Source organism: Lichenostomus cassidix, chromosome 11 (genome assembly GCF_008360975.1).
Source record: "Lichenostomus cassidix isolate B80296 chromosome 11, HeHo_3.0, whole genome shotgun sequence".
Lineage (NCBI taxonomy): Eukaryota > Metazoa > Chordata > Aves > Passeriformes > Meliphagidae > Lichenostomus > Lichenostomus cassidix.
Genome location: NC_139492.1, coordinates 19177199 through 19197680, shown reverse-complemented (window position 1 = coordinate 19197680; position 20482 = coordinate 19177199). Strand labels below are relative to the sequence as shown.

The window sequence follows — 20482 nt, the reverse complement described above, 5'->3', positions numbered from 1 at the left end:
AGGGGAGGGAGCTGTCATCTTAAGTGAAGCCTGCACAAAGCAATAGTTGGGGGAAGGAGGAGGGAAGTTCAGCTCTACGAAATACTGCGATTTCCTGTGCCAATTTCTCTTGAAAAATTAATAGAAATGGATGGAGTTTCAGGTGTCTCTGCTGAAAGGAGATAGTTGAGTGGATGGGGCCTTACTTACATTTAGGTACATAACATTTCAAGATGCCCTGCATTTTGTTATCTTCTCTCTCAGTTTGGAGAATCTTTGTAAAACCTTTGGGCAACAGTGCACGGAGGCAGCACTGCTGCATTGCTGCCTCTGGTGCTCACAGGTAGGGTCTGTGTGGATATTTGTGTGCTATGTCAAAGAGACAAACCTATGGCAAAAGGGAGGATTTTGGTTGATCCCAGTTTAGTGAGTTTGTTTTTCTTCTCATGCTCCTGGATGAACTCAGGATGAACTCAGGTCTCCCCTCTGAAGCAAGAGCACTAATTCCACAACTTGATCTGTGGCAATAGATGTTTAAATGTTCTGCACAATAAGAAATTACTCCCAAAAAAGTGACAGGAAGTAAGTGGTATCCTTGTCTCTTTCCTAGTAAAGAATCAATATTCATTCAGCAAGGAAAAACCAGATCCCCTAGAAAAGCCTTCCAGTGAGAGTCCTTCCCTGCACAGGCAATGTGAATTCAAGTCTTCTCAGATCAGAGCCCTACACACTGCATCCAGAGATGAGGAAAAAGAGAACTGGCACCCACTCTTTGCTCTCTCCCCATCTGGAAGTATTGGAGAAAATTCAACCCAATGAACCAAACCCAGTTTTGAAGTTAATATATTGGGAAAAACCATCCAAAACTAATCTGGTACTGGTGACAGCAGCACCACTTCCAGCCCAGGCAGCACTCACTCTTTGCCTCCCTCCAGGAGCTGGGGGGCAGAGCCCTACCTGCCCAGGTGTGCAAAAGCGAGCGAGTGCAGCCCATGGGGTGAGTCAGGGTCCCCCAGAAGCAGAGCAGTCCTCCCAGAGGCAGAGCAGCTCCCCCAGAAGCAGAGCAGTCCTCCCAGAGGCTAAGCAGCTCCCCCAGAGGCAGAGCAGTCCCCCCCAGAGGCAGAGGCTGCCGTGGGGCAGGTGGGCAGAGCCCAGGGCTCACCTCACAGTGGTAGCACTCCACGTGGTAGTCCTTGTCCATCGACACCACCCGGATGGTCTCCTCAGAGCCCTGGGGGAAGCAGAGGGAAAGTAAAAGTGCTGTCTGAGAAGCATTTTTCTAGTCGTTGCTCAATGCCCAGCCTGCTGCTCTGCAGAGCTGTTTCCCTGGAGGATCCACTCTTCCCCCACGCAGCAGAGCTCTGTGACTGCTGAGGGTCTCAGCCCCTGGGACACAGCACTGCATTGCTGCCCTGGCTGTGGAGCAGCAGTGTGGGTGGCTAGCACATCTAAGCTGTAGAGGTCATTTGGGAAGTGTAGCCAAGACTTCATCCACAAGGAACAAATTAGTCTTGAAATCAAATAATCTTCCAAGGGCATCTACAATCTGAACAAATTATCAGTCAAAATCCTGCTCATTGGGTAACTTTTCCTTGTATGCACCCTGCTCTGTTTTCCAGGACTTGTATTCCCCTCAAACCATCTGCTGCACAGCTCTTTTGCACATGCACATGTCACTGTGTGTCCCCCATAGCGACTAACATACCAGTCTGGCAGGTAATTATGTGCACAGGCCAAACCTCAGTGTGAGGGTGGGTGCAGCAGAGTTGTGCAACTTCTGGCTGAGCCTCAGGCCCTGCAGAGCAGGCAATACCCTTCTAGTAACCTCACAGGCGCTCTCCTGATCCACTCTGAAGAGAGCTCATTAAATTGGTTGCCTTCCATTGTTCCCAGTTCCAGGTGTGGTTAGAGCACCAGATATGACGTGGACTATGTCTGAGAGAAGCTGTGGGCAAGTCAATACCTGCACTGCTAGACTTGAGCAAACCTAGGAAATCTCCCTGGGAATGAACATGGAGTCTGCCCTGCTAGTCATTGGGTGAGTCAGCACTATGACTGCCTTTTATTTCCTTATCCTTCTTTCTTGGAAACCAAAAAAGAATTATTTTTTAAGCTCCAAATTCCATGAAATTTACATAGAGGTTTTTTCCTCACAATCCACCACGAGGACAAGCAGTCCGGGCTCAGCCTTCATAGCGTTTTTTAGTTATGTAAGACTTGGCCAATTAAGAGAAACGCTAATGACAAATGAGAGTAATGTGCAGAGTATTGGAGGTGGGCATGTGAGAGGTTCTAGCCTCAGGCTTTACTGGGGCACAGCAGCTTACAGGAGGGAAGCTCTGGCTCTATAAACATGACAAGAGGAAAAGCAGGAAGGTGCTGAGGCCCTTGTTTACAAATGAGCTGGTCAGTGACCTCAGCAAAGGGAACTCGGAGGGTCCTGCACCCACCAGAGCATGAGGGAGCACCACTCTGGGGCTAATTGTGCCAACAGCATTGTCAGCACAGACTGAGCTTGCAAGCAAGTTTCACCTGGCTTCCATTTTTGTTGTTGCCTTTTCCACCCCTTTAAGCACTTTCATTCCATTGCCACCTCAGGACAACAGACTGTGTGGCCTTCTCACAGGGTCACATCAGGTATCTTTGTAATGGCTTTACTCCCTGGCTTGTTCTTGGAGCCCCAGTCAGTGTTTTCAACTAAATGAGGTTTCTTACAGAATAATGAAGACCTGGAAAGAGCCCTAAAGATATGAAGTACTATACTGTGGAAATAGTATGACTATTACAACCTCTGGGAGTTGCATTTGTAAAGTTTGGGAGTAACTTTACTGCTGAACTATGTTTAATTTAGTATCTAACACAGTACACACTCTGGGAAAGGAAGGAAAAGCATTTAGTGTGTTTTTAGAAAGAGTCCATATGCCAACAGCTGTTTTCCCTCAGAGTCATTCCATTTAACACCTACCTGTGCTGGGAGGATCGGCTGGTTACATGAAGCACATTTTGGTGCAAAAACCCTAGGGTGCAAGAAGAAAGTGTTACAGTCACATTTAAAGCTTCTTTGAAAAGTAGAACCAAAGGCGCCATTATAATCATGCCTTGTTTTTAGCAAAGTGGAGATTCACAGCATTTGAAAACATCTCTAATTGTTTGATGATATTCAGTGAAAAGGAGATTTGGGAAAGGCTGATCTATCCCAGATTGATTGTTTAGGTCTTCCTGACCTTGAAGCAATAGTGAATCCACCCCTCTTCCGGCTTATGCCCTTTTTCTTTCCTTCCTTTACTTATAAAACCATTCAAATTCTTCCAGAACCTTGATGCTTGACTGCAAAGCAGCTCCTGACTTAGGGTCTGTCACTCTATGAGGTCAGGAAGGCATCACCATGGTCAACAGGAGAGGGGCTAATCATGGCCAGGATCTACCAGCTAAATACACAACTGGGCTTATGGAACACAGCTGCACTTTATGACAATCACTGGGACAGCACTCACTGTGTCTTTGTCACATGGTCAGACTGGCACCAAACAGGGCTGAATTCCGTGTGATTTGCTCTTGCTGCATAACTGAGTTCTGGGTTGACTGCGGCTAAGAGCAGGATCCCATTGCCTTTGAGTGCAATCAAGAAGGACCCCAAAAGCAATTTTTTAAATGTCTACCTTTGGTCAGGTAAGGCTAAAATTGTTCTAATGCTAACTGTTAATTACATGTCTTCTGTCTCAAATAACAAATCTTACACCTGTGTCGTGCACTGCCCAAACCTTCACTCTTGGAAACAGCAAGCAGAACCTACCAACACCTGCAGAAGTGGTCTGGTGTAATTAGCATTGATAGTCCTGAAAGAAGTAGAGGAACAGCCCCCAAGAAACACATCCTCTGACACCATCTGATCTTCAGCCTCACTTGGCCACTGTATGCCACACTGGGCCCATGAAGTAACCCTCAATAAATCTTAAAATACTTTACAAATGCAGCACATGAACGCAGCAGTTGAGGGACATCTGAGCAAACAGGAGTGACCTTTTTATCTACTACAAGACTTATAACTACATCAATCCTTTAACTACTGTAATTTTCTGAGCATGCAGTGGATTTGTGTACTCACGTATGGTAGTCTTTGACACAGTAAATATTGTTCTCCACATCTACAGTGAAGGGGACTCCATCCAAACACTCGTTACACACCACACAGCGGAAGCAGCCAGGATGGTAGGACTTTCCAAGGGCCTGTAAGATCTTATGAGGCAAACAACAAAATAAGTGGATGCATGAGATGTTCTCTTCCCATGTACTGCTGTGTCTCACTCATTCATAATAATGACAGTGAGAAAAGCACTTCAGGATGAAATTACCACTCTGCAGATCTGTCAGCAAGGCGCCTCTTAAAACAATCAACTTGCTTATTTCAGTGGGTTTCAATATGCTCCCAATGAATAGCAAGAACTGAAAACCAGGCTAAGCCCATCAGTTTTAGCTCTGCAGGGCCAGTACTGCCAATGGAAATTAAAAATGGCTTCACAGACCATTTCTGGGGAAATCCCAAATACAAGTTACTGGGATACAGAGTTACTGTACAAAATTTAACAGGCTGTGACAGACAGAATCCAAAACCAATCATTACCCAAAAAGTTAAATAACAAAACAAGCAAATGAAGAAGTTGCCGTTTTATTAACTAAGGATCCTAATCCCCCACAGTTACCGACTGGTTATCACTCAGTCATAGGGGCCCATGAGTTTCTGATAAAATTCCATGCACCTGCCCAGCCTCTTCCCATGCTGACCTTCCCTATTGCATTTTAAAGGCTTCAAGGAAAGGTCTGATGCAGCCTTGGCTGCCCTACTACAGAACAGATCCCCTCCCTCCTGACATCCTTGTGTGTAACACTCAGTGTGGCACTGGGACATGGAGGAGAATGTCCCAAACCCATGAACAAGTCCCTGGGAAGAGCAAGACACAGTATCACCTTCAGGCAGCTCTTAACAGGTTATAAAACTAATTCCATACATTTTGGGAGTAAGAAGTATCTTTAGAAGGTAACTTCAAAAAGCAGCTGCTAGCACAGTGCTCAGCTTGCAGCTGCTGGTAAGCTTGAGATGAAAAATCTCCACAGACCAAGCTCCCATGGCCCTATAGGTGATTTATGAATAAAGATCAAACCAACAAAGGAAAGAAGTATAGGGAAAAAAGGCAATTTAATTTAACCTTTTTTTCCCTCTCTAATGAAGCCCTGTAGATCAGTGAGTGGTACCAGACTGACTGGCAAGGCTGTTCCCAGCCAGAGCCAACTGATCCCTGTGCCGGGGCTGGTTCCGTGGCAAGAGGGGTAGTGGTGCCAGCCTGGCACAGCTGTGCAGCCATGAGCACTGAGCACAATGCTCCTCAGCCAGCCCTGCCCAGCCCCAGCTCTGCCCCAGGCCAGCACCCAGCACAGCCAGGCTGTGCTCCCAGGCAGGAACCTGCTGCATTTAGCCAAACAAGTGCTGAATCCTGCAGCTCCCAGAGCTGCTTCCTTTTGTCAGAGCACACTTGCTGATGGGAGAAAGGCAGACAAGCACCTGCCAAGCTTCCAGCTACTGAGCTCCACCAGTGAGATCTCATGGACTCTTGCCTGGGATTCTGCAATAAAGGGCCAGCTCAAAGCATGCAAGTCAGGATACCCCTCCCCCTCCCAGCATGACACAACTCTAGAAATTTGCTCTTGGGCTAAAACGAACAATATCCTTGTCCAACCAGTGGTGCCAGGATATGAGCCAGAATCCTCATTAGTGAAGTCTCCGTTCCAGCTCTGACTGAATCACTGTGTGTGCAACAAAACAGCTACTTCTCTTAGGCACACTGAGGTTCATGCACACTTTACAGCAAGAGGAAAATAGATACACTACAGGATCTGCACTTCTTCATCGTGCAAACTACTTCATTTTGTTTGGGAATTTCTGCGTAGGAAGAGCACACAAAAGTCTTCCTACTTTCACCCACTGACACGATGCCAGTAGTGTCTGCCCAACAACCCAAAGCCCTTTGATTCTTTTTTATTACAAAAGTAACTCTGACTACTGGCTTCCTACAAATCCCAGTGGCAATAATGCATTTTAAATGGAACAAGCAACAGAAGGTAAATAATGCAAGTCACAGAGTGGGTGACATTATTGATAATGTCCCTCTCTGCTCTAGCCTGGATTCCATCCACTTGACAGGGCTCTTGTTATCTACTGTCTTACAGAGCACACCTGTTGTGCTCCTTTACCATCTTCTCATTCAAAGTTCTGCTGTACTTCCCCATTTATTATTAAAATTCTATTTTATTTTGACTCACAAATTGGCAGAACAGCAACCTCCCATATTCTCAGGTGGCAAAGAAGCCCAACTTTCTGTACTTAATAGTAATAGAGCATGAAGGTATTTTTATTTACTGCCTCAGTTTCAAAAACTACATTGACAGCAGTGAAGACACAATGCCAGCCTGGGCAGAGAATAGCAGATGTCTCACAGGACACTTCCCAAAGCAGAGGGAAGGTGAGTTGCCCATCATTAGGAGTTTAGGTCTCTTACCATTTCCATTATGAGGTGTCCACAAACAAAGCACTTGTCTGCTGTTTGCTGAAAACCTGAATACTGTTAAAACAACATAAAAGAAAGGATCATTAGTAGCCACTCCTCTAGCCATAGAAATACCTTTCAGGTGAAGGCTGTGCTATTTTCCAGCCTGTGCTATGTATGACAGCAAACTATACACAGGTTTGGGAGACAGCGACTCAGAAGCCTTCGCTTGGCTCTTGCAGCATGCCCAGATACCAGTTTGGCCTTCTGATCTACTGCAGTATTTCCACTGAGATTCCCAATGTAACAGTATTACTGTACGCTTGATTTTTTCTTTTTTAAAGTCTATTTGGAAAGTTTGTGTTTGATGTGAGGAAATTAGCTTGAATTGACTCTTTCAGTGGTTGTTTTATTAAACAACATAAAACTCACCTTCCTGCTCAAATTAGCAACCTCAGACTTTGGACCTACATTTCACTCCGTGCTATCTGCAAGCTAGAAATGAAGACAGGCCCAAGAAGGATTTAGCTGCCTTGTGGATACCAAGGTTTCCAGCCAGGGAAGAACCCAGCAGTGTACTCGTGCACAGGAGCTTGGGCTCACTGCACATTGTGGGCAGCAGCAAGGTACCTCAGAAGGATGATCCAAACTGCAGCTGCCAGCCCATGCTCCAGTGCCAAGGGTACAGCTGTGGGGAGATGCTTTGCCTGCTTGGGACCAAAGCTCTGTGTTCCCAGCCTGAGTGATTCTGACCTTAGTGTTGTGCTCCTGTCCCCAAAGCAGTTCCTGTTTCAGATGCCAAGGTCTGCTTTTAGCTCTGTGTTTAGAGGTACAGAAAAACAATCCAGCTTATCAGGCTGACTACCAAACCACAACTTACAAACAAGAGACATCTTCCTGAGGAGCTCCCGCAATGCACATTTGAAGCTGGTGTTTGCAGTGTTTGAACTTTCCCCTCACCCTCTGCAGCCCCATCTCAGCCCAGAGCTGCATGTGTCCTGTCCTACCAGAGGGAAAGGGTGCCACCCATGTGGGGCACTGCACAGTGATGCCATTTCAGCAGAGATCACCTGAAAGGTGCTTTAGTTGCACAAAATAAAAGATGAGGAAGGGGAGGATGAATGTAAACCAGACTCTTCTCCCACAACACAGGTTAATTGGCTCAAACACCTAATGACTGCTCTGAGCCCCAACAGAGCTTATAGCTTGCTCCATTCCCCCTGGTTTAGTGGGGATTAACTGTCCCCTCACTTCAAAAGCCTGTGGTTCCCAGCCTGGAGCTGCCATATGTTTTCCTTTTTATTGGAGTGAGGGGATTACATGTTATGTTGGATCAATAGGTCGGAGACAAAATTATTGTTGCTATGCAACAAAGTGATTATGAAGGAAAAGGTCTCATAGACACTTTGATGGGCCCAGAAGTCAGTAAATGATGGTAGAGCAGCTGTCACATCCCCAAACTTACTATGCCTGAAGGAACACAGCCAAAACAGTCTTAAGAAACTTTGAAACTTCCCTAGAAGAGATCAGGGTGTTGAGGAACAAACAGAGGCGGGCAGTCCTAGCTGGCTATTTCTGTAAGATACTACTTTTATTTCTTACTGATGCAGAAAAAAGGTCTCCCTGTTTGGGATGTTTCTTGGCTGCCCCATGGCTGAGTAACCCTCTGGCTAGACTGCTTCCTAGGGCTGGGAACTCCAAGCTTACTGGAAACAGGTGGGTAGGTCCTAGTGACACAGACAGCAAAGGATTAACAACAGCACAAGCCCAGCTAATTCTAAAATCCTGATGGAATGAATTTACCAGTACCATCTGGCTGTCATTTGATAAGGAATGCAAAGGAGCATTCACCCAGGTATTGATCAAGAAGGGACATTATTCCCCAGGAACAGAATGGCCTAGTGGTCAGATTAATGGCATTTATTGCTAACTAGATTGTCATAAATTACACTGTTTGTCAGAAAAGAAGGCTTTGCTGACACAAAATCAGTCTTTCTGTAACTAACCCTATTAAATTAAAACCATGATTTGTTTTTAACAAGAGAATTGTTATTAGTCAAACACATCCAGAACTGGATTAACCAATTAAGAAGACTTTGCAAAATGGCAGTAAGTCTAATAGCAGTGACAAAATATTTCATGGGCTCAGGGAGATGTCATTTACCACTACACTCCTCTCCTGTTCACAGGATCAATCTCAGATAGACTGAAGGCCTGATTTTGTGAAATCAGCGTTTTGGATTCAGGTCTGCTTGTGTTTTAAATCTATTTGGACTGGAAAGAATAACAGCCTCAGAGCCCAGCAGCACTGTTTTCTACAGGATAGCAGTACTGTGGACATTGCTGCCAAAAGGTAAATAATAAATTATTTTCTCAGCATTTCTGGAGCTTACTGTAAACTGCTTCTTTGCACTGTTTGATCTTAATTTGGAGTGTTCAAACAGGGCTGCTGTGCTAAGTTTGCAGTTTTAGAAGCAGAGCTTAAAAGTCTTAAAATACTAATTAAAATTGTCAACATCTGTCTTTGAAGCACTTGAATATTAAAAACCTTCACAGATCTTGTGTGTGCAGTGGGAGAGGAGTTGTGACTTGCTCCAGACAAGGCAGAATGGCCTCTTTATTGTCTCTCAGCACACCAAGAGCCTCCCGGGGTGTGCTCCCAGCATGGCTGGGTAGGAGAAACTCTGGTCCCCCCAGAGCTCATGAACAGGTAACTTCAGGAGAAGAGAAGGCTTTGCTACACAGACTTGGAACCTTTTTTATTCCTGATTCAGTTGGAGGGGTAAAAAGAGCTTCTGAGCACTCCAGCCCCCACTGACAATCTGGAGGTGTGAACAACAGATTGAGGTGAAGCAGTGAAGTGGCACAGGCTGATAGGCAAGACCCTCATGGAGAAGCCAAATCTCAGCTCTGCTCCCTGTTCCTGTAGTATTCATAGGTACAGTTTCTTTTGGGGGAGGATCTAAGCAGGGTAGGGCTCATTTCTAGCCTTACTCTACAAGGGTTCCCTGTGTGCCAGGTTCCTTAAAAAAAGTATTTGTTGGCAGAGCAGTAAAGTGATGTAAATACAGACCAATCCCAATCTGGATGGGAACAGTCAGAAGTCTACAGACACTGTGTATCCACAACACATGGGAAGTGTAATTTTGAACTCTTTCTAACATTCATTAAAGATACTCCTTAAGCATATATAAAAACACTGGAAGGAGTTGTTATTAAAAGACCAGCTCTGAAATTCAAAGCTGAAAATATAGTGTTATCCTTTATGCTCCCTTCTGTGACTCAGGACAATGCTAGATACACCAGGATGCAAGGAAAACAAATGCAAGTGGAAGAGCTGGCATATTATTTTTCCTAATTTCTTAGTCTGGTCTCAACTGTTTTCTCCCTTATTTACCATGTCCTTGTCTTCTCTACCAGGATAATAAAATCTCACTTTATATGCACAAATCAAGACTTTGCAACCCAGCTCCCCCCCCACCCCCAAATGGTACTTATATAAAATAAAACTCTGGGAAACTAAATAAACCTTGAGAAATATGTTAATTATGTTAGAATAGGAGAGTAAAAATAAAGTAGAAGACTTGGCTGGCTGAACTTTTCTTTTGTTTGCTGTCCAATATACTTTGATTATCAAACAGGCAAAAAAAAAAAAAAAAACCTCTGATGATCCTGTCCAAGAGTCTTTGTTTCAATGTAAGAGGAAAACAAGTCCCCTTCTGTCCTGAATATTTAGGCCTGTTAGTATCCTCCTGTGATAATCTTGGGGTTTATAACTCTTCTGTCTAATGTGCAATATATCTAAAAGAAATTAACAATGAATTTTGAGCATATAATGAACAATTATGCATGGAGGATAATCCCACCAAGTACTATGAGAAACAATTTCTCCTGCCTGTTCTCAGTCCTGTAGCAAATCTTGGTTGTCTACCAGGGTCTTTTAAAGTTTTATGTTCCCATCATGATTTTCAAAAGAAAAAACATTCAGAAAATAGTATGCCTGAAAAAGGCTTCAGGACCCAAACTTTCTACCTTAGGCAATGTCAGGCCTTTGAAAAGACATGTCACTGCTCCTCCCTCACATGCCTAACCGAGCCCAAGGAGGGGCTGGTGCTCTTCCCTGCTGCTATGCACTCAACAAAACAAAACCTTCCTCCTGGAAACAGACCCTGGAATCTCATTCAGGCCCATTTTCTTCTTTGATGAGGATGTTCAAAACCTGCTGAAGGTTTGTGCAAGCAGAGCCAGTGGGCTACATTTCAGTAGGTGTGGCAGCTGCTGCCCCGGTAATGGTATGAAGCTGTAAAATCTCCAATTCACTGCTGCAGCACTGCAACGTCCCAAACGTGGCTGCTCAGCCTAGGCTTGAGATTCCTACTCTTTTATGCTTTAAGAGCTTTTGAGTGGGATGAGAAGAAGTTTTTGCCAAAATGCTTCAGGCATTTAATTCTGAAAACTAATTTCTGAATTGGGTGCTATGCTAATAATGTATTCCAACCCCAGGCTGCCTGTAATCCCTCACAGACTCTCTGCTCCCTGGTTTCCCATTAGCAGAGCATCTGTCTTCTCGCTGCTGTATTGTTTGCTCTCTGCATGGGACCTTTACTACATGGGACACAACAATGTAAGAAATTCATGGGATTGCATTGAGAGAGGGAGCAAATATCAAATTTGGTTTCATGCAGATGGGGTTTTGTTGTTATTTTTTTACACACATATTTAAATGCAGCGATTAAAATGAACTGGACGAAATGGGGCCTTCTCAGGCTCAAAGATACAGGAGCCTTTTGGCAGGTGACAGATTAACTAAAGGAAAACAGTCCAGAACTTTACTCTTCATTTTGCTGAAACCCTTTCATATATCTTGTTGCTTCACTCTGTCTTCCTGTCTGTGAGGAAATAGTACACAGCAGTTTGCCTTCTTGCTTCTGTCTTTCCACTTTGTTATGTTTGAAGGACAAGCATAGGGCAAGGAGGGACTCCATGCTCTGCAGAGGTAGCAGGTGGTCTGGCCATGCACGAAACTGCCAAAACCCAGGAATTTGGCTGGTCCTGAACCCTGCCTCTGGCAGTCAGGCCTTTTATAGCCCCTGAGAAGGGACCAGCCATTTCCATCCCACAGCACCTACAGAGACCCTGGGTGAGCACTCACCGAGGCTACTTGCAGTGTGATTAAGAGCCACTAATGATTTTCTTATCTAGGTTTTCCTTAAGCAAACTCCTGTGGGAGCTTCATAGTGACAATGATCAAGCAAAAAAGGCTGAATCAACAGCTTTAACTCAGCATCATATCATAGAGCCTAACATTTATTGACTTGATTCACACTGTAAAGCACTTCACACTGCATGGGGCTATACTCTTGCTGCAGGTTATTTACTGTCACCGCTACCATCTACTGCATACACTGAAAGAAACTGTTTATACAAGAACCTACCTTCCTGGAAAAAAAATTATCTGGATTTTATTCAAAACAGTTGTTGAGAGATTTAAATTCAGAACATAACAGCAGCTAATACCGACATTTATTACCGAGATGGAAACATGCCACTTTCTCACATGGGTCTTTTTCTAACTCTCCCATAGAAAAAAATTAATGCTGTCTGCTTACAAGTGTTTGGCAGGAGTTACACATAATTAGAAAGAGCTCTAGTTCTTCTAAGTGCACTTCAGTTGTTGTAATTTACTGTTCAATGTAATATTAAGAAAAATGGGATAGTCTGTCTTTTTGGATCACCATCTCAAGAGGAAATAGGGGAGTGATTACCTGGCATGACACCAACTGGACTTTGTAACACAGTCTTCCAAACATTGCAGCAGCAAATGCAACATACAGGAGAGTTACAATACGAAGTCAATAGTGATACATCTCAGAAAAACCCTGTCTTTGCCTTTGTCTCCTTTGCCATGTCCCAGAGAGCGATTCCTGCGACTCATTTAACAATCTGCAACCCAGTTCAGGAAATGCTGAGAACCCTTTTAGTGAACACAGACCTTACTCACACACTGAAATTTCACTGTATTATTCCCTGGGTCTAGGTACTGCCTGTGTATTGCACTTTTACAAACGTGAGACTCTCAGGACTGCAGTTGGCTCCTCTTGCAGCCCCCAGTGCTGCCCAGTGAGACCTGTGCTGTGTCCTGCACACTGTGCTCACAGCCTCCACCCTCAGCTTCTCTCCTTGTTATGGGCCCCAGCTTTGAAACTGCCCTCTGGGATGAACCCCTGGGTTAAAACCCAGACACCTCCCTGAAGGCAATGGGACTCCTGCCACCAGCTTCAAGGGACTTGTAACTTCTTCATCCAGGATACAGCACTCTGGAATTGTATTGCAATGAGAGGTGAGCCCAAACTGTCAGCTCTATACACTCTTCATGCTGATTCACATCCAAGTCCAAAGTGCAGAGGCAGATCAATATTTGACTATCCCTAGGTAGCATGAAACTTGGATTTTAAGACCATCTGTAGGTTTGACCCAACGCTTCAATTCAGAATACCCAATTAATCATCATTACTGTCAAATTCATTTATACAATAAAACCAGGACCACTGGCATACTACAAACTTACGGAAAACTAAGGAAGGAAAGTATGCAAAATTTTTTGGCAGGAAGGGGCTGGAGCAAGACATACACAAGCAGCAACATGACTGCACTCCCTTGTACCCCAATTAGGAACATGCTATAAACTGTTTGTTTTCAGTGACAGCATCTGGGAGCACAGCAACGTTTGGCATTCATGATGCCTCTGGAACCTGAAAGCACCTCCTGTTCCAGCCTAGAGCCATGAGCACCTTGAAAAAACTCACAGACTTCCTTTTGCTTCTGTACATCAGAAATATTGCAGCAAATCGCCCTCCAAGCTCTGATTCCATCATTCTGTTAAATATATCAATAAACACCCATGTCTGTCTGTTTTCTGACTGGAGTATGGCTTTTAATAGCAAGTCTCCTAAATACAACATCCTCCCTGTTATCTAGAAGTCCATTTGCTCTGTGATTCCCATTAGATATGAAATGGACACAAGCTGCAACTTCAATCATTCACCTTTTCAACTGAGTCTATTTTTTTCTGAAAGAGTCTCACTTAGCAGGAATGGGCTATCTGACTAATGCACCAGTCCCAGGGCTCTCTCCCAAGGGGAACTTCCAAACGTTTATAGTCACTGAGATGGAAAATCAAACCTCTGACTCCAGCTGACACCAGCTTCCATTACACTAAATAAAAACTATCTTCCGAGGGCCCCAGCAAGTGGGACAGGCCATTTCCCACACTGCCAGGCTTGGAAAACAGCATGTGCACAAACTGAGAAGAAAAGCCTCATTAGTATTAATATTTACATTGCAGCCATGCCCAGGGGCCCTGGTTAGGGTAAGGGTCTTGCTGTATTTGGTGCTACAAGAGATGAAGGTGCAAGCCCTGCTCGGATGAGCTGCCCATCACTCAGCTACTCCTCAGCTGACATCCTGGCCCTTACCCCATAAAAGGCTGAGCATTTCCATTTCCCACCTGCCTAGCAGTCTTGCACACCCTGACACTTTTACATTTCTGAAAGCATTGTGAGTTTTATGGTTGTGGATATAAGACAAGGGCCTGTATTGTCCTCTGTAGCCAACTTTTGCATTGCAGTGACCAGCAAAGAGAAGTGTCCTGGCTGGAGACCAGTGGCTGGTTAGAGGAGAAAGGGATCCAGAACCCCACCAGACTGAATGGAAGAGAAGGAGAAGGAGAAGGAGAAGGAGAAGGAGAAGGAGAAGGAGAAGGAGAAGGAGAAGGAGAAGGAGAAGGAGAAGGAGAAGGAGAAGGAGAAGGAGAAGAAGGAGAAGGAGAAGGAGAAGGAGAAGAAGGAGAAGGAGAAGGAGAGGGAAGGCTGGAGACAGACAGGCTGCGGGGCTGCAAGGCACAGCTCTGCTGGGGCTGCTTGCCCTCCTCCTGCCACAGCCTCACAGGGGCTGGGCACCCTCCTGGGGAAGGCAGGGACACCCAAAGGCTCCTACAGGTTTGCAAAGCACAGAGTCTCTTTACAGTTGCCATGTGCAAAATGAAGTTTTTAGAGCCCTTCTCTTAGGATTTATGGGCAGAGTTCCTCCAGTCTTATTCACTGAAATGGATGAACAGCTCTAGATGAAACTTTCAACAACTAATGACAGCAAAATTAGCCAGAGGCAAAAACCTAGCATGAAGAAGTTCAGCCTAAATGATTAAATTTGGCAAAGTCTTAACACAGTGAAAGAGAAAATCTTAAAAGGGGAAGTTTTGGATGACCTTAATGCTATGCACTGCAGCTTGTGGTGTCTGTAATAGGTTATTTCCAGAGCATCTGAGCGTCTTCCAGTAGTGCATTAAGCAATGTAACTAACATCTGTCATGAGGTTCATTTTCCCTCTCATCTCCTCCCTCGAGGGAAATTCTCTGATTTCCTAACCTCTACTGGACCCCCACTCAATAATGTTCATTACCTCAAGAGAAAAAGGAAAAGCCTATCAAAAAAGAGGAAAAAAAAGAAAAGAGATAGATAATAGATCTAAGATTCAGGCTGCTTTGGTGACATTTTTAAAGTGTTTTTTGCCAAGCAAAACATTATTATAAAAAAATTTCTTTACATGACATTTAAGCATTGAAAAGGAAAGACAAATTAAAATTATTGAGCTATTTTTCCTTCACCCATGATTACGCAGCAATTTATCAACAAAATGAAACATGAACATCTGACTGGGATTATTTATTATACAGTAAGGCATTTACTTTTTGTTCACTTCACCAGGAACAGTGTCTCTGTTATGGCTAGCTAGCCATCTGTGTCCGAAGAGCTTTCAGGAAAGGATTAAACTGTCATTTGTTTTATTTCCTTTCATGAAATAACTCTCCTAACAGGGCTTGGGCAAGACTTGGGTGTTGCTGGACTTATTACCTTAAGGTGGCATTTAAAGGAGCAACTGGATCTTCCCCAGAGCTAAAGCAAAGCAATGCAAAGTTTGGGGGTTTGTTTTTGTTCTTTTTGCTCCTCACACATGCAGTATCCTACTGGAAATGGCACAGATCAGGCAATGTCTGTGCCATGCTTAGGCTGAAGTGGAATTACCTGAAGATTTGTTTTTTAAAATCTGATTCATTCACTACGTTTAGCCAATATGGTTTGGGTTTAAGCACTGAGAGAATGTGCAGCTAATCAGGGCTGGAAGCAGGAGGCTGACAAAAATAGCCCAAGAAGGCAGGGGTATTCTACATCCCCCAGGTGCAGGGGATTCCCAGCCTCAGCCATCCATTCCTAGCCCCACAGAAGGCAGCACTGTGGCATCCCTTGCCCATGTGCAACTCCACAAGTGGGGCTAAAAACTTCTAACGTTTCTTCCCTGCAAAGAATGAGCACAGTAAGCCACCTTATCTGTGGTGATGATCTGTGCCCTCAGTAAGAGCAAACATGTGGGAAAACTATTTGCAAGAAGGATGCACCTTGTGGCTCTGGCAGGCACGGTGCAGGGTGTCCTGGGGCAGCCTCACAGTGCTCATCAGCAGTGAGCAACAGCTCACTCATGACCTGCATCCACAAATCGAAAGCACTTTTCCAGGAAAGGGGCAGATTTGGAATGTTTGATGCCAGCAGCTCCTCGTGCCACACTTTTACCGACTGATTTTCTGGAAGCACTTGGCAGCCAAAGCTCTCAGACACTCGCTATGCCTGCAGTGACAACTGGGCTCTGTTAGAATGTGACCTGCCCAGGAGTCCCAGCCAGAGTGCACATGGAAGCGAAGCCCTGGAGCAGCTGGCGCCAGCACTGGCTGAACCTTGAGAGGGATGCTTTAGCCAAGGCGGGCTCTTAGAAGAGTCAAACATTTGAAAGGATCAGAAAATGGGTTTTCTCAAGGTCTTGGCTTCAAGGACCATACATGACACTACAGTGAATTCCACATACCACCTTTGATTGAGAAGAAGAGCTGATTTGTAGTGAGTTAGTGGTAGTTAAAGGACCAGGTATCCCATCTGAGCCACCGACTGCAGCACTGAAGATTGCTCCAGCAGGAGCTGGTCTGGCACAGCAAACTGCACTATTGCAGAAGAAATAAAATACTGACATCTGTAGGATGTTAAATATTTCTAGCAGCTACAATAGGAAGAAACACATAAATAATATGCATTCTTCACTAAAATTTTCTGCATTCGTTCACATCAAGAGCAGTTTCAGCTTTTCTGCCCATCGTCGCTCATGTGCTACTTGTTGCAGCCCCAAATCCCCAAGTCCTGCCTGGAGTGGCCTGCAGGACATGTCCAGCGTAACTCCAGGCATGATAGGGAAGAAGCACCTGCAGCAAATGAATGGGATGAACAGAGGCAACAGTGGGGGAGGACAGAGCTCTGCAGGAATCACAGCCCTCCCTGGGAAGGGGACAGGCTCTCCTCCACATGCCAGGAAGGCTCCAGGTGCCACCACCCCTGTCCCCCATCCACAGCAGAGCTGCTTCCCCTCGGGATGCTCCTGCTGGGAGGCACATGAGGGCTCTTTCAGGGCACTGCTCCCCAGGTGGGACTGTGAGCAAGGGAACATCAGCTCCTCAGTCTGCCCCTGCAAGGATCCTGCAGCTGTTGCAAACCCAGCCAGGTACACACAGCCCCTTCCCACCTGGGTGTCACCAGCTCCCCCATTGGGACAGCACTACACCTCCTGCCCACATTTTCTGAAGCTGCTCTGCTTTCTAATCCCTGCTATCTTTGAAATATCCTGGTCACAGGCTGTGGGGCTGCAAATCCACAGAGCTGTGACCCCGCTCGCAAACCTACAGGAGCATCTAATTCTCCTGATCAATTCTCAGACAAACAAAAGCCAAGAAAGAGGAAAGACATCCACAGCAGAAAGCATTTCCTCAATAGAAATACAATTATAATGTAGTTAGACTATCTGTTTACATTCCCAAACTGAAATAATCTTTTTCTTATCCCCTGCCTTAACTTCCCTAACATTCCACTACCATAGTGTCAGCAGGGAATCGTGCTGCACTGTAATGAAGCTGCACTAAAGAACTGGAGTCATGGTAGAGACTGGAATTCTGTTATACAGAAAAAGCATTTGGTTTTTTGCTTTGTACTAAAAATGCCTCTTCTTAGAGAGGATTGGGGTTTCCAAGTGTTCAAGAGGAAGAACTGGGAAGATGAAGTAGTTAAAATAATTTCCTTTTTAACGGCTACTTTGCAGCCTTTTTCCTTTCAACTCTGAGAAAAGCTTTGAGCTTTCCCTGTTCATAGAACTCTAGAATAGGCAAGGTTGTTTGATTTCATTAGTGAAACAATACAATTCCTGGGATTCTTGTTGTGACATTTGCTAAGGGGAGCTGAGAGAAGATGCAATTACTTTCTGAGACGCAGCAAGATTACCACAAGCAGGGACAACATCAAAATTTGGTTTCTTTGCTGACTTACACAGTGTCCCTTGGTCTGCTTCTCCCCCATCCCTCCTTTCTACTGGGAATTTGCTAAAACACACCTGTGGAAAGTTTGGGCTTTTATAGCCTTGCCTTAAATGGCCCAACAGTTCCCTAACTTGCAGAAAGTTTATTCCTATCAGGTCCTTAATCTCAGTTTTCCTGGGAAAAATCTCTCTAAGTATCTCCCTTCAGAAACCCACTGCAGAACATGCCTGAGTTAAAGAGTTTTCCCCTCCACCCCATGAAAACTGAATGTTCTCCAAAAGATTAAGGTTTTTAGATTTAAAATTCTTGTGTTTAGGCTGAAATTATAAGCTAATAACAACAATCATGTCATTAAGTCTGGATGAAAGGTTTTGATCACGGGGAAAGTACATTCCAACACAGTTCAAATGAAAAATCTCAAAGGTTTGAGCCCCTCCCTCTCACACTCCACCTCCTCTCCCCCTCCCCGTGCTTCTGCAGAAACACAGGAAAGAAAGAGCTGAAAAAAGCAAGGAAGTAAAAATCATTTTCTCTTCAGCATGCAAGTAAAACTAACAAGTTTCAATTCTGACAAGAAACTTATTTTCTGCACAACATACATTTTGTTTTTTTCCCAACAGGCTCCAGCTCACAGTAAAGATGTAACACATGAAGGGTAAAGGTGTAACACATGAAAGCAAATATGGCTAATATTTTAGGAATTTCCATAATTTTAATGGATTACATTGATGAGAAATGCATTTGCGCACTTTTAACTGCCAGTAACAATTTTGTTGTGGGATATACTTTGAATAATTCCTTTGCAAAATGCATGATTATACATTCATTAGAAATGGAAAGTTGTTCTGGAAAACCCAAGCTTCTAAATTAATGGTATTTAAATAAATAAGGTGGCATAAATTCAACATAAGTGATTTACAATTCATCTTCCTCTAAGCTGAAATGTGTTACTGCTCTCTAACTGCAATTCCCAGCCATGCCATCCTCTTCATCTTAATTCCAAATGGTCTGCACTTATCGAATCATTTGCTGTACACTGCACAATCCTCACCCTTAATTGAAGAAATATTTTATTTTTGGAACAACACAGCTCAGCAACAGGCTTCATTTTTCTTTTCCTGACTTAGTCTCTATTAAAGTAAAGCATTTACAAAAGCTCTGTGACGAGGGAGAGAACCTGAGTTGTCCCTCCATGGCTAACAGTTCCCAGCTAATCACAACTCACCCCCATAGCCCCGTGAGCAGAGCAGTGATTAAACTGTGCCTCAACAAAGCAACCTTGTGCACAGCCCTGCCGTGCTCCCAGCACAAATGTCTCCCTCCTGTTATGATTGGTATTCCCCAGATGTTTGACTTCGAGCTCAGGCTTGGCAGGCGAGGCTCTGTGGCTGCAATTCAAGTCCCAAGCTTGAGCAGCTCCAGTGTTTATTCTCATAATTTACACTTTGTGATGGCTTATGGACAGTTATGTACTTGGTTTTACAGCCACCACTTCAAACCGAGGGGCTGATCCTGCTCTTGTGGAGTTAGTGGTAAATGCTTCCCAATTCCACCACTGGCAGGAAGCCCTGCATCATCAAACTGTCTCTCAAAGCAAACAAGCCATTATAAAAGAACTATGTGCTTCAGAAATAATAAAAAATGACTGAAATCTTACTTACTAGGAAGTCTTCTTCACAGTACACCTTGCCATTGACATTGTAGAATGCTTTTCCTCGTAGTCTTCTCCCTGTTAAAACACAGGACTGTCAGAATTTTGTTCTCTGTCCCCAAACCCAGCTGTTCAGGATGCAAAGTGAAAAGCACACCCCCTGTACTGGTCTGAGGGGTCTGTTCCTCGTCCCTCTCTTCTCTGGAGGGCCATCCAGAGACAAGACTGAGGGTCAGGCTCTTGGCTCTATCTGGCCTTACCAAATGAGGTACCAAACCTTGCCTTAGATACCAACTAAATGTTAACTCAAAGTGTGGGTTATGGAACCCAGCTGATACCAGTTCCTGAAAAACTTGAAGTCTAAACTCAAAAATTATTTGGGGGAAAAGGCTCCTTTGCAAATTGAGATGATTTTCTTGGCAGGTAAAATCCCAGGAGGCTCACAGCCACTGCAATCAACAGCAGCAGTGTTTGTCTCCAAAGGACTACACAAGGGATACTGCATATGGATGTTCCTGCCACCGTCAAAAATATTAATAGTCAATGCTACTGCTCCCTGAAACACTAAAGCAGTACAAGGCACACATGATGGAGGGAAGGGCAGGAAAATCACACAGAAAACAAGGGATTTTGTATTCGAGTTTTGACATTTGCCATTTCATTAGCCCATCTACTGACAAAGCTTGTGGTAGTCATTAACTGATGGCTCCCTGTACAGGGAAGAACATCATCACAACAGAAAGGTTATAAAACCAGGAATTCAAGAACCACCAAGACAAATCAGTTTGTAGATATAGCAGATCAGAGCTGTCTTACACCAGAGCTGCTCTGTTGAAAGCAACGCCGCTTCACCAGTCTAACAGCAGAGAGAGAGAAGGGAAACCACACTCATCCCAACTCACCTCATTCCTA

General features: G+C 44.5%; 1 protein-coding gene and 1 long non-coding RNA gene across 4 annotated transcripts in view; one reads left to right on the top strand and one right to left on the bottom strand.

Annotated features, from left to right (window-relative positions):
• The window catches only part of LOC146432420 (uncharacterized), a 48865-nt gene extending 38750 nt beyond the window's left edge, over positions 1–10115 (top strand). For 2 of the 3 annotated variants that reach the window (XR_014854586.1, XR_014854587.1), the window contains 2 exons: positions 1873–2017; positions 8708–10115. This is a non-coding gene — a long non-coding RNA (uncharacterized LOC146432420). The remainder of the gene's footprint in view (positions 1–1872; positions 2018–8707) is intronic. The other variant, XR_014854588.1, reaches the window with a different exon arrangement.
• Positions 1–20482, bottom strand: part of WTIP (WT1 interacting protein) — an 83390-nt gene that overhangs the window by 6807 nt on the left and 56101 nt on the right. The window contains exons 3-7 of the mRNA XM_085072048.1: positions 19581–19648; positions 6531–6593; positions 4085–4215; positions 2945–2996; positions 1142–1210 (exon numbers count right to left, since the gene is read on the bottom strand). Of these exons, the coding sequence (XP_084928174.1) occupies positions 1142–1210; positions 2945–2996; positions 4085–4215; positions 6531–6593; positions 19581–19648 (383 nt within the window). The remainder of the gene's footprint in view (positions 1–1141; positions 1211–2944; positions 2997–4084; positions 4216–6530; positions 6594–19580; positions 19649–20482) is intronic.